Source organism: Trichomycterus rosablanca, chromosome 21 (genome assembly GCF_030014385.1).
Source record: "Trichomycterus rosablanca isolate fTriRos1 chromosome 21, fTriRos1.hap1, whole genome shotgun sequence".
In the NCBI taxonomy this organism is placed as follows: domain Eukaryota; kingdom Metazoa; phylum Chordata; class Actinopteri; order Siluriformes; family Trichomycteridae; genus Trichomycterus; species Trichomycterus rosablanca.
Window position 1 is genome coordinate 3,193,685 of NC_086008.1, and position 14,471 is coordinate 3,208,155.

At 42.1% G+C, this 14,471-nt stretch overlaps 1 protein-coding gene across 1 annotated transcript in view; it reads left to right on the forward strand.

Moving 5' to 3' along the window:
• The first annotated feature begins 10,410 nt into the window (after nucleotides 1-10,410).
• Nucleotides 10,411-14,471, forward strand: part of gas2l1 (growth arrest-specific 2 like 1) — a 34,447-nt gene continuing 30,386 nt past the window's right edge. Inside the window, exon 1 of the mRNA XM_063017933.1 lies at nucleotides 10,411-11,240. Coding sequence (XP_062874003.1) covers nucleotides 10,569-11,240 — 672 coding nt within the window. The 5' untranslated portion in view covers nucleotides 10,411-10,568. The remainder of the gene's footprint in view (nucleotides 11,241-14,471) is intronic.

Consider the following 14,471-nt stretch of genomic DNA (forward strand, 5'->3'; position numbering starts at 1 on the left):
TGTGCAGGTTTCCTTTGTCATTGTCTCGTGTTAAACTCGTCTCCAGGTTTGTCACCACTTAATCTGGTTAGCAGAATTACATATTTTATTCTGAAGCATTTTAATTGGCTTATTGAGTTTTAGGTTGTAGGATTTAGTATGTAGTAATAAAACACCTTAGTTGTGACCAGACATTTAACTGTTTATACTTTTGTACATCGTCAAATAGTAGCTTACCTAAAGCCAGATTTCTGCTACCATCTGAGCTATTTTAATACATGGTCAGATTTGAATAAAAGAACTAGGGTGCAGTCTCAGTGATTGACTTGTTCCAGGTTAAATCATCACCAAGCAATCTTTGACTTCTGTTACCAAGTCTCTGCATATCTGTGAAGGCTCGGATACAGAGTCCCAAACAGCTTACCTGTTACCGGAAAATGTATGCTAACGGAAAATGGACCTGGTTTATGAACAGTTTAGAGATGCATGTTCATGTTAATACATTTATTGCATTTAGCAGACGCCGTCATCCAAAGTGACTTGCATTACAGTTACTGAGCAATTGAGCGTTAAGGGCCTTGATCAAGGGCCCAACAGCAGCAATCTGGCAGTTGTGGGACTAACCAGTGATCTTATGATTACTAGTCCAGTACCCTAACCACTAGGCTACAACTAGTGTTTGGTATTTGGATGGTTGCACTTAAGTTAATCTTCAAATAGCTGAATGTTCTCTTTGGTAAGATTAGCAGCTATAGTTTAAGCTGCTTCATAATTTTAAAGATGAACGTATAAACTATAGCAGACACTTTATGAAACTAGTTGTGCTTTGACAACAGAACCTATTTTAACTCGTGCCTCATTTATCAAACACATTTAAGTCCTATTAGTGCACAGATTGCTGGTCATACTGTTATTTTAAAAGCTGCAGAATCCTGGTGCAGCAGTGAGTCAGTCTTTCTCTCTTATTAATAGACTCTCATGCCTGTTTAAAATGGAACTTAAACCATTATCAAAATGCAGCACGCACTGATAGAATCCTTACCATAACGGTGCAAAACCACATTCCCAGAAGAGTTGTTGCAGATGGTAAAAAAAAAAGAAGTGAAATAGTGAAACGGCATCAAAGGTGGATTATTTTCTCTTAAATAAGCTAATAAGAAAATATGCTGGTAGTATTTGTGCCACACACATTTGGAGTCCAAGGGACAACATTAAAAATTGTATAAACATTCATTCCTGCTGATTTTTAATGTGGCAGTTAAAAAAGGTGAATTATTTTCTCCCAAATAAGAAAATATGCTGAATCTTGAGTGTGTAAACACAACCAAGTTTATTTATGAAAATAGGTTTTGAGCAGTTCTGTCAATTTATTAACATCTACATCAATGTCCTTTACAAGTGTATAAAACTGCCCAGACATCACCTTTGCTTACTGCGTGTAGTTTGGCATGTTCTTTGATGTGCCTAAGCTATCACTGACCTCCTGAAACACGTTATTATTAGTATATTAGTAAATAGTTCCGTGTGCCCTGTCTGGTTTGAATCTCCACTATTTGTAGTTGGTGCTGGATCCAGGCTCAGTGATTAATGTACAGTACAGGACTATTTGCTTGGAAGCTTGAGGGTTCGGTTCGGTGCCTGCTGAGTTCTTGTGCAGGCATTTTAACCTCAGACAGCTTGGATTACATCCTGTATCAATTGTAAACTGCTTTGGATCACGCTTTCCAAATGTCTAAATGTAATGAACACTTTTACCAGCAGATGTCTGTAGCAGTGCAGTTCTGCTGTGAGAGCCTGGCTGGCTTGTGCTGACCTAGTGAAGTAATGCAGCTGTTAGCAAACCATGAATGAGCCTCTGCACCAGACCTCTCTCTCAACACATGCACTTGAAAGCTAAACCTGTTCTGCAGAAATCTGGAAATGGATCTGTTTTAATTGTACACTTGTAAGCAGGAGATGGAATTAATGCGCTGAACTTTTAATATTAGAAGGTTAATCTAAGAACCTTCTGCTGAAGGTACAAATTAATGTAGAACAAAGTCAACAAGCACTATTTAGTGTGTTTATAAAGTAGAACTACATGTTGCTTATGTTTAGCATATGCTTCCAGCTTTGTGGTAACATTTTGGGAAAGGTCCTTATCTGTTCCAGCATGACTGTCCTATTTGCAGAGTTTGGAATGAATAGGAACAGTTATTTCAAACCAGGCCAACATCGGTTCTTGACTTCACTCACATATGTTATTTTGACTGAAAAGGCAAAGACTGATGAGCCATAACATAACCACCACCCAATGTCTATTTCATACAAATTGTCCATGTCACGATTAGGAACGTATTAAATGTTGGGCTGATTGTAGTTCCTCTTCAATTCACTGATCAGCCATAACATTAAAACCACCTCCTTGTTTCTACACTCACTGTCCATTTTATCAGCTCCACTTACCGTATAGAAGCACTTTGTAGTTCTACAATTACTGACTGTAGTCCATCTGTTTCTCTGCATGCTTTTTTAACCTGCTTTCACCCTGTTCTTCAATTATCAGGACCACCACAGAGCAGGTAATATTTTAGGTGGTGGATGATTCTCAGCACTGCAGTGACACTGACATGGTGGTGGTGTGTTAGTGTGTGTTGTGCTGGTATGAGTGGATCAGACACTCGCTGTCCACTCTATTAGACAATAGAGAAGAACAGCATGAAAGGGGGCTAACAAAGTATGCAGAGAAACAGATGGACTACAGTCAGTAATTGTAGAACTACAAAGTGCTTCTATATGGTAAGTGGAGCTGATAAAATGGACAGTGAGTGTAATGGTTGATCGATGTACATTGAACTTTGATATCAATTTAGATGATTAAATTTGTAGTGAAGGAAGCTCTGTAATGTTATTAAGCAATGTCATTTCTTATTACAGACTACTGACTACAGACAGTGACGTCTCTATGCCTATATAAATAGTGTTCCTCTAACTGCCACGTCTGGCCACAAGAATAAGACTAAATAGCTTTCTACAGAAGTCTCTTTAAGTGCTGAAAACCTCTACCTGGTAAGTACCAGGTAGGAAGCAGTGGTATTTTTGGCATAGTAAAAAAAAAATCCCCAAACTTATTCTAACAGGAAATCTGATCATATGTCAGATTTAATCCAAATACTGCCAAGCTCATGGTGCACCACATCACCTTTTTGGCTGTGCAGTTTAGTACTTGAAAATGATTATACTTGTGAAAACAGAATACGCTTGGTAACGTTTCAATTCTTTGAGGTTGCTCATAATATTCAGCAGCTGCATGTGCTCTCTGAGCACATGCTGAACATCTGGCAGGCACTTTTAAAGCTGATCTCCAAACCACTGCCGTGCTCTTAATGATCGCAGGCTTGTGCGCTTCGGTCAAACTGAACAAAGTGGTTTAAACTAATCCGTTTTAAACTTTTGACTTAATTGAATCTTATGACCCATTTTCAATTGTTTTTAAACTAAACATGGTATTTGAGAAGCCATTAGATGCCCTACTGTAAGAGAGGTTTGTTTAAGAGCTAGCTAGATCAGCTTTTAAACAAACTGTTCAGATGTAGTCCTGGAAGTGATTGTTTTTGGCTAGTTAACACCGCCATATGTTCCTATGAAAGATTCAGAGCCTGGAAGTGAAGAAATGTGAGTGTGTAGAAGAGCTGATTCATCCAGGGCCTGAAGAATGATCTCACCCGCTCTCCGGCTGCGTCCACCCCTCCGTCTAGCTCCCTTAAAGGAACACCCAGCGCATTTTAAATCAAAACAAGGGCCTCCCTTTGGGATGGTGGAACAGTCACACGCTGCCTTCTACTCTATAAGGCTGTACATAATTCCGCTCCGCTTGAAAAGAAAACAATGCAGTATTGATAGTTCTGTGTGACACCCTTGTGTCGAAGGCTCATTCTCTTGGTGCATTTTTCAAAAGGGGTTTGTAGTAGTTTACGTTAATGGAACTATTTATTTCTACTCCAATCACAGTCCACATTATCTGTAGTGTTCGAGTGTTTGCCATCTACAGTGTTTTCTGCCTAGCTGGCTTTAAAGAAAGTAAACAACAGAAAACGTGCCTTTAAGATGTCAGTGATGTTTGTGTATCATATAATTATAATGTAAAGCACTTCATTTACCAAACACATAATCACCAATTCTTCCCCACTGTCTGAGTAGCAGTGCAGCTTTATAGCAAATTTATGTACTCAAATGAGGTGAAATTGGAAGTGTACATACATTTCATCAGCCTGGGGCTATCAATGATTTAATGCAACACTGTCCAGAGTCCAGAGAGCTTTACATTGCTATGGGTTTGGTGCCCCGAGCTCCAGCTCTGTCTTTGCTCCTGTGATCAATACTGTAGTTAAGCATCATGATACTATGACTGATTAAAGCTAGAATTAGTGGCACAAAAATTCATTCATATACATACATTTGCTGTATATGTGTTTTCTTTAGTTGCCACTGGCTGTTTACTACCTGCAGATGGTTCGGACAGCTAATATTAATCTCCGACGAAAGCTCCAGGCCAGGCTTTAAGACCATTTTAAAACCTGATCTGGTCCTGGCTGATGAAATTAAAGCTGAATTTTAGCTGCATTTAAATGACATCTGATGCAGTGTGAGGGGGGCTAGCAAAAAAGCCAATTAATTACACTGATGATCCCAGATTATGCTGATTAAATGTGGTGCCACTAATTCCAGCTTTAATCAGTCAATTGATTACAGGGGCAAAGAAAGAGCTGGAGCTGGGGGTAGCATATAAACACATGGGAATGTAAAGCTCTCTGGACTGTGGACAGTGCTGCAATGAATCATTAATATCTCAAGACTGATGAAGTGTATGTAAACTTCTAATTCCACCTCTTTTGAGTCAATACATTTGTTATAAGCATAATAATCTTGTCTGAACTATTTAAATGCACGAGTTAATGGGTTCTAATGTATCGGAATTTACTGGAAAATGTGATCAATTAATCTAATCATGATGGTATTGATTAGTTAGATTATAAATACAATATGAGTCCAGAGAGCTTTACATTGATATGGGTTTGGCACCCCCAGCTCCAGCTCTGTCTTTGTCCCTGTGATCAAAAGTTAAGCATCATGATACTATGACTGATTAAAGCTAGAACTAGTGGCACAAAAATTCATTCATATATATATTTTATGTATATATATATATATATATACATTTGCTGTATATGTGTTTTCTTTTGTTGCTACTGGCTATTTACTACCTGCAGATGGTTCGGGCAGCTAATATTCATCTCCAACGAAAGCTCCAGGCGTTCCTAGACTTAGGTTTAGGCTTTAAGACCATTTAAAAACCTGATCTGGTCCTAGCTGATGAACTCAAAGCTGAACTTGAGCTGCATTTAAACGACATCTGATGCAGTGTGAAGGGGGCTAGCAAAAAAGCCCAATTAATTACCCTGATGATTCCAGATTATGCTGATTGAATTATGTGGCACTAATTCCAGCTTTAATCAGTCATTGTATCATGATGCTTAACTGTTGATTACAGGGGCAAATAAAGAGCTGACCCATGGGGATGTAAAGCTCTCTGGACTGTGGACAGTGCTGCATTGAATCATTAATATCCCAAGACTGAGGAAGTGTATGTATGTAAACTTCTAATTCCACCTCTTTTGAGTCAATGAATTTGTTATGAGAGTAATAATTCTTGTCTGAACTGTTTAAATGCACGAGTTAATGGGTTCTAATGTATCGGAATTTACTGGAAAATGTAATTTATTAATCTAATCATAATGGTATTGATTAGTTAGATTGTAAATACAACATGAGTCTTTTATTTGTCTCTGTTGGTATTAATGTGTGTTTAGAACGCAGCTGGATTTCGTTAGTTTTTAACGGTTGAGATGGGATGAGCACTACGCTGTGTTTTAAACCACGCCCCATTCAGAACAAAGTGCACTAGATATGGCATAAAGCGTGCGCATCCATATGCAGCGTAGGGTGCCTACAAAGAAATATCAGACGCATTTGAAACCCAACCCGAAATCTCTGGCTAAGGGCATTAGAGGATGGCTTTACCCGTGGGAATACTCGTCTACCAGTCACGCCTTTCTGATTCTGACACCGGGCATTTCGGCTCTTTACTGGCACGCAGTGTGATGATCATTTGTGGCCGGAATAGAGAGAGAGAGAGTTCTGAGTAAATAACGAGTAAAGAGACTAATGGTGAGAAACGGACGCAGTCGCCATGATTAAAACGCCGGTTTCGCCTTGATAGGAAGGAGCCGCTTATGTGGATGATGTGGAGTCTTAAAGCGGATCGACAGGCATAGCGACCGCACAGCTCGGAATACAGCATCTAAACCCGCATTAATGATTAAAAAGCAGGTTGAATTGTATTCGATTCGGATTAAAGGCCAAGCTTTGAGGACTCTGGACCGAGGATAATGTGATGGGACGGAGGACTGATAAGTTAAGACGCTATGGAGACCGTTACTATGATCGGATCATTTTCATTAAATAAAACCTAAAATAATGGTAAGTCATGCAGTCCTGTTTACGTTTAAAACCTATTTTAATCTTATATAAGTGTATCTTCTTAATTATGCGTTTATAACGCAGTCTGGCACCACATATCCCTCCACTGGTTCATACACAGTGACCTAAAGTGGCTATTTGCACCCACTAAACCACATCATATGGCCTGTTGGACATCACATTTAAAAAACAAATGCTATTAAAATAGTGACCTCTGTGTGATCTTTTCATCTACAACAACAGCCACTTTTCTTGCAAGACTTATTCTTATTCTCTCTGAAATCTGTCTGTGGGAATTTGTGCCTATTCATTCAGAGGAGCATTTGTATGGCTGGGTACTGATGTTGGTCAAGAAAGCATCGACTCATGATCCAGTTCATTCCAGAGCTGTTGAGTTCGGCTGAGGTACAGGACACGTCTTAGTTCATGTCTTTATAGATGTTGCTATGTGTACAGGGGAACAGTCATGCTGGAAAAGGAAAAGGCCTTCCCTAAACTGTTGCTGCAAAGCTGGAAGCATATCGTTTCCTTTATATGATTGATTTATTTCACCTGTTAGCAGATTATATGGATAAAACACATGAATTAAATTGTCCTGGACTGTGCATTTCAAAATCAGAAATGTGTCCAGGTCTTAGTTCATTGCTAGAACATGTGACACTGTCCACAGTCAAGTGAGCTGTGCATTGACACAAGCTCAATTATTCGGTTCTTACCCTTTCTGTTGTCAGTTCTCATAAGCTGCACAGAAGAAAAGTGTGAACTGCAGGTTGAGAATCTCTGGCTTGGAAGCAGGGCGCTGTTGATTGTGGACATATTTATCCATTTTCCACCCTATAATTCAAAGCACACGTGTGTTTCTGTGTTACTCTGTTTATAACTGACTACAAAGTATTTTTTTAACCATCAGAGTAATAATTTCTGAAGATCCAACAGCATTTCAAAGCACTTAAGATGGACAAAGTACTGAGGCACCCTTGCTTATTACTGAGAAGATTTGTTTGACACACTCATTCCTATCAGATTTATAAAATCAATGATGTAAAATAAATTATAAGCCACCACACATGACCCAACAGTTTGGGAAAGGCCATTTCTCTTTCCTCCAGTATGACTGTCCCCCGTGCACAAAAAGTGCTTAATAAAGACATGATTTGGTTTGTCAAGTCTAGTATACAGAGCCCGGACCTTAACCCTGTTGAAAACCACAAGTGGTCGATGCAATTAAATGAAATAAGCTAGATATGCTTGCAACCCAGACGACCCCTAGATCCACCTCAGGGTTGTAATAATAGTAAAGCTGTGTTGCTCAGGTCGCCCGTATAAACCTGCGCCTGAAACTGAAACTGAAGGACACTTGTTGGAATTTAGGTGCTTTTCTTGGCTCACCCGCTACACCAAAACGCCCTTTTTGCAAATCAAAGAAACCTTTAACTAGAAAAACATGAATAAGGTCATGTGATCTGATAAGACTAAAGTGGAATGTGGCTTGTTAAGCTGGTGAACGACCCCAAGCAACTTTTCCAAAGCAATGATTTGCCTGAATGTGCTTTCCATGGCACTGACCCACGTACACATTGTGTTTCTTTCTACACGCAGGGTAATAAAGAAGACTGAACCAGAGTCACATGATTTCTGTATTCAAATAACGTTTAACGGCCAGTACGGGTGGCATGGTGGCTAAGTGGGTAGCACTGTCGCCTCACAGCAAGAAGGTCCTCGGTTCGATTCCCAGGTGGGGCGGTCCGGGTCCTTTCTGTGTGGAGTTTGCATGTTCTCCCCGTGTCTGCGTGGGTTTACTCCGGGTGCTCCGGTTTCCTCCCACAGTCCAAAGACATGCAAGTGAGGTGAATTGGAGATGCTAAATTGTCCATGACTGTGTTCGATATAACCTTGTGACTGATTAACCCTGTGTGAAGATAACTACTGTTTCCTGTCATGAATGTAACCAAAAGTGTTAAACATGACGTTAAAAATCCTAATAAACAAATAAACAAACAAACGGCCAGTACAGACACTATAATGCTTCCCAGATTTTCTATCTCAGTATGATGTGTATTTAAATGAAGGTGCAGGAGACAGTTGGTGTATGCAAACAGCTCAGACAGTCTGATTCAGCTAGCATACAGTCAGCCAAAGCAAGTATACTGTTTTTCTTATTTAATAAAGTATTTGGACAAAGAGTGTTAGACCGCTGCACCTTAAACTTCAAATGCATTTGGTTGAATAAGCCACAGGCATCTGTTTAGCTTGTCGTGTTGACTTGTTCTTGTTTACAGATAATTACAGAAATCCAAAATCTGTAATGGTTTTGAAATTGATTGTGCCAACAAGTACATGGTCCAATGCCTATGTATTTTGGCCATTTGGTAAATGGGCTGTCAATACTTGGGTGATAAATGTTATTTGATAAAAACATGTCAACAATTTTGCTATTATACATTAATAGCTGACTTATAGGCCGCTCATGTGGGGCAGCAGGAAAAAACACACGCTGGAACCAGAGCTTGGATCTCGAATACAACGTATCGAGTCTGCCGTCTACGGCTGAGCAGCCACATGTTGTTTAGATATGGGCGGGACTAAGCCGGACGGGGTCTCTCTCTCATGACTGGTGCAATTACGACCTCTGCTGGCTGAGTGATGGCGCCTGCACAGAGACGAGAAAACAGTGCTGTCAGGGTGTGTCTGTCCGTACACAACGCTGAGCTGCACCGCACTCGTCAAAGTGTAGGTGATAAGATGCATACGGCTGCTGCCCACATGTGGGAGGGGGCGTGGGTTAGCTTCGTTCTCCTCAATCAGAGCGGGGATCGGCATTGTTGGATATATATATATATATATATATATAAATAACTGACTTATTACCAAATTGATGAATCTGATCTGCTCTGATGCACTGTAGAACAATCCACCTCACTACATTCATAAGTTGAAGGACATGCTGGACTCTTTCGGATGTCTTGTGGAGTCCATACCTCTGCAGGTCAGAGCTGTATGAGGCGGGTGGTCGTAAGGTGTTGGCTCATCTATGTATGTCCTAGCATACGTTCTCAGAATCAGAATCAGCTTTTTTCCGCCAAGTATGTTTGCACATACAAGGAATGAGTTTTAAAGTTCTAAAGTGTATGTAAACTATTGACTTCAGCCGTACCTGCAGGACTGAACTACAGTGTTGTTGTAATACCTGGTGGTTCAGAACCTCATAGACTTGATTAAACATGTACAGCATGTAATGAACAGGGCGGCGTGGTGCTGCAGCACCAGGGTTCTGGGAATCTGGGTTTAAACCTCGCCCCGGCAGCTGTCTCAAAGAGTGTGGTTTGTTCTTCCTACGTCCATTCGGGTTCCATCCAGGTACTTTAGTTTTCTCCCACCTCCCGACCCCGACAACATTCCAGAAGTGAACTGGATTGTTTTAATGCTGCTTTGGACTGAAGGTCAGAACTTAGAATTTCTAACATCCAACCTGGCTGGGAAAGCAAGCCTGGAACTTCTAGCAGATCGAATGTTGATTGAATCAGCATGATTGATTTTCTATAAATCATTAAACCTGTTCAGGTTGTTCCTGCCTTGCACACAGTGTTTGTCAGTGAAACGGGTTTGAATCCCCAGCAGTGCTACTGACCGGTCAGGCATCTACATACAGACACGATTGGCTGTGACTGTGGGAGGAGGTGTCTAAGACCCTGTGATGGATTGGCATTCTGTCCTGGGCTTGCTACTGTGTTGTCCTCAGTGATTTCTAGGGAACTGGACCCACCACGACCCTGAATTTACCCAAAACATAAATCAAACCATCCAAGAGTTTTTAATAATGAATTAATAAATTAATAATGATTATTTTTTGTCCCACAGGAGCACGAGAAATCACAATGTGGTCTTTAAATAAGTTACGGATCTTTCACACATCTGGATGCTCTACAGCTGTATGGGATCCCAAATTGTACTGCTTCTTCTGTTGGGTCTGATTTGGCTCTCACTCAGTAATGTTGGTATCTTCAGCCTGGTTCCTGCAGGCACACCCACACCTATCGAGCCAGCACTGACCCACTGACCTTTTCCCCAACATGGCTGATCAGAGCAACATCCAGAGCGCCGCTTCCAAAAGCATCAGGCCGTTCAAATCCAGCGAGGAGTACCTTTACGCCATGAAGGAGGACTTAGCCGAATGGCTGAACACCCTTTACGACCTGGACATCACAGTCGACTCCTTCATGGAGGGCCTGGAGACGGGCTGCTCGCTCTGCCGCCATGCCAACAACGTCAACCGGGCGGCACTCGATTTCCTCGCGCAGCACCCGAACGCGGCCCGGCAGCTCCTCGCCCCCCGGCGAGACGTGGCCTTCCAGTCGCGGAACGTCGTGCCCGGGTCGTTCTTGGCGCGCGACAACGTGTCCAACTTCATCGGCTGGTGCCGGCACGAGCTGCACATCAAAGACGTCCTCATGTTCGAAACCAACGACCTGGTGGAGCGCTGCAACGAAAAGAACTTTGTGCTGTGCCTGCTGGAGGTGGCGCGGCGCGGCGCCAAGTTCGGCATGCTCGCCCCCATGTTGGTGCAGCTGGAGGAGGAGATCGAGGAGGAGATACGGGACCAGGAGAAGCTGCAGGAGAACCCGGGAAAGCCGAGCAGGACGTTCGTTCGCGAGAAGAGCACCGCGGGGTCTGAACCAGAGCTCATCAACAGCTGGCAGCAGCAGAAAAGAGTCCTGTGTGACATGCGCAACCTGGACGAGCTGGTGAGTTCCACATTATATCACAATATATCACACAATATATCACACAATATATCACACAATATATCACACAATATATCACAATATATCACAATATATCACACAATATATCACACAATATATCACAATATATCACACAATATATCACACAATATATCACACAATATATCACACAATATATCACACAATATATCACACAATATATCACACAATATATCACAATATATCACACAATATATCACACAATATATCACACAATATATCACACAATATATCACAGTATATCACAATATATCACACAATATATCACACAATATATCACAATATATCACACAATATATCACAGTATATCACAATATATCACACAATATATCACACAATATATCACAATATATCACACAATATATCACAGTATATCACAATATATCACACAATATATCACACAATATATCACACAATATATCACACAATATATCACACAATATATCACACAATATATCACAATATATCACAATATATCACAATATATCACACAATATATCACAATATATCACAATATATCACACAATATATCACACAATATATCACACAATATATCACAATATATCACAATATATCACACTGGGCGCAGTTTTGAGGCTTTAAACACTGCTGTGGATTAAACAGCTTGTTTAAGGGACTCAGGTGGTGCAGCGCTCTAATAAGACCTATATCTCTCAAGTTTGATTCTCAGATGGTGCTATCGACCTGGCCGGGCGCTCATACAGGCAGGAATTCGGATCAAATCCATTGCCGCTTTACATTTGCGCCCTCTGCTATTTGGTCGAGCCATGTGCGCTAGTGATGGATGACCTGGAGTGCTTAGCGTGTCTCTCCGAATGCAACACACCTCTCCATTAGATTCCACCGCAGGCGGGTATAAAGATGCACTAACGACTGTGTGCGATAGTCTCCGCCCTCTTCTGCCAGCGTGTCGGGGCAGTCCTGCAGTTGCGATGGCCTGGCGCCCAGTGTTTGAGCGGCTGATGAAAATGACTCAATTTTTGTGTGTGTGTGTGTGTGTGTGTGTGTGTGAAATAAAAGTGGTTAGTGGACAGGCATGTTAATCAGTGTGTGTTTGGTGTACTAACACTCTCATTAGGTCAGTCAGGTGACAGGTCAGGTCAGCACTAATGCCACAGTCGATCACAAGGTCAGGGGTCACAAAATAAACTAATTTTTATCATTTAGCTTGTTTTGCACACATTAGCATGCACATGTGACATCCTGATCCTGCATTAACGTTCTTTAGGGATCAGATGCTCTCTAGCTGAAGCTCGCCCACTACTGCTGGGATCCAGGGTTCGAAAGTCCAGCAGTGCTGTCGGCCAGTCGGGCGTCTATATACAGACAATGTCTTGGTATGATGGCTGAGGCCCCCGGATGTGTTATTGCATTGCGTCCAGTGATTCTAGGGAAGCCGGGCTGCAAGAAACAGGCACAGTTTGACTACAGTGCTGCAAGGCATTCTGGGTCGTAGCTATATTCTGTATCTTTGCTGGTATTGCTGCGTGTGCGTGTCTATCGTTTCAGGGATTTCTGTCGTTTTGTAATTACTGGCCTTGTCACGGTGTGGGGGTGGAATAACTGGTGTGTGTTGTGCTTCATCCACACAGCTGCTCTCTTTCATGCGGCACGCGGTCAGTCCGACGGCTGATGAGGGCTGAACCACATACACACACCACAGAGCCAAAAGTATTCGGACACCTGATCATCGCTTTTCAAAAACAAACAGTATTAAAATAGAGCGACCTGTGTGTGACTTTTTCAGCTATAACAACAGGCCTCTCACAAGGATTTGAAGTATGTCTGTGGGAATTTGTGCCTGTGAAAGTCTCAGTTGATGTTCCAGTTCATTCCAGAGCTGTTCAGTGAGGCTGAGGTCAGGCCCTGTGCCTAGATTTCCTTCATGTCTTTATAGATGTTGCTTTGTGCGCAGGGGTGCGGTCATGCTGGAATAAACTGTTGTTACAAAGTTGGGAGCATAGAATCTCCCTTATATAACTGGGGGGGGGGGGGGTGCTGGAGCCTATCCCAGCTTTTCAATGGGCGCAAGGCACACGGTAACACCCTGGACTCGGACGGCGCCAGTCCATCGCAGGGCACACATGGGGAGAACATGCGAACTCCACACAGAGAGGACCCAGACCAGGACCTTCTTGCTGTGAGGCGACAGCACTACCCACCGAGCCACCGAGGAATTTGTGTCTCAGAGCTGTTCAGTGAGGCTGAGCAGGACACTGGAGTTGCTTTCACTTTCCACTTAGATTTCCTTCTTGTCTTTATAGAGCTTGCTTTGTGCACAGGGGTGCAGTCATGCTGGATGAGGAAAGGATCTTCCCTAAACTGTTGCTACAAAGTTGGAAGCATAGAATGTCCCTTATATAACTTATTTATGTAAGATTTATTACACCTGGAAGCAACTGTTGTGGCTGAAACACTCGCTCACTCACTTTCTTAACCGCTAATCCAGTCAGGGTCGCGGGGGGGTCTGTCTGTCTTTATTATAATGCTGGGTTTAGTGTCATTCCGAGCTGTACTGCGGTGCCAGACCAGCGGTGCCAGACCAGCGGTGCCACTCTGTTTGGGTTTGGGTTTGGGTTCGGTCAGATACGCTGCTTTACTCCTTTGCTTTAAGCAGAAGTGTGTTTTTAGCTTTACATGCTAAACACAAGGCTAATGTACAGTAGATAACAGGTAATGAAAGTGTATTTTCCGTCAATGTGCTCTGACCACAGTTTGACCCAGTGGAAACTATATAGAGGAACAAGAACACTGTGACGCTGCTCCATAACCTCCTGGTCAAAAAACACAGGCACTTGGTCAGGGTGCAAATCTATTCCAGGGTAACACGCATTTACCCATTTATTCAGACCTGTGGGCGGTTTAGAGTTTGAATCTCTGCTGAGTTTACACACCCTCCCACCTTCAGACACAGCCAGTCATGTCTGTCCAGAGATCTGACAGAATGTTTGAAGTTGTTGGAATAATTTGGATGAAAAACAAATTGAGGATAAACACTGAGCTTCTTTACATGTGTGTGTGTGTGTGTGTGTGCGTGTGTGTGCGTGTGTGTGTAAATAAAGGAAGATCTCAGTACCAGGCGGATCTATTTTCCATATTCCGTGGGGGGGAACAGGATGTCCTGCAGTGGGATCAGATTAAACACACCTACTGCAGTGTAATCTATGGAAA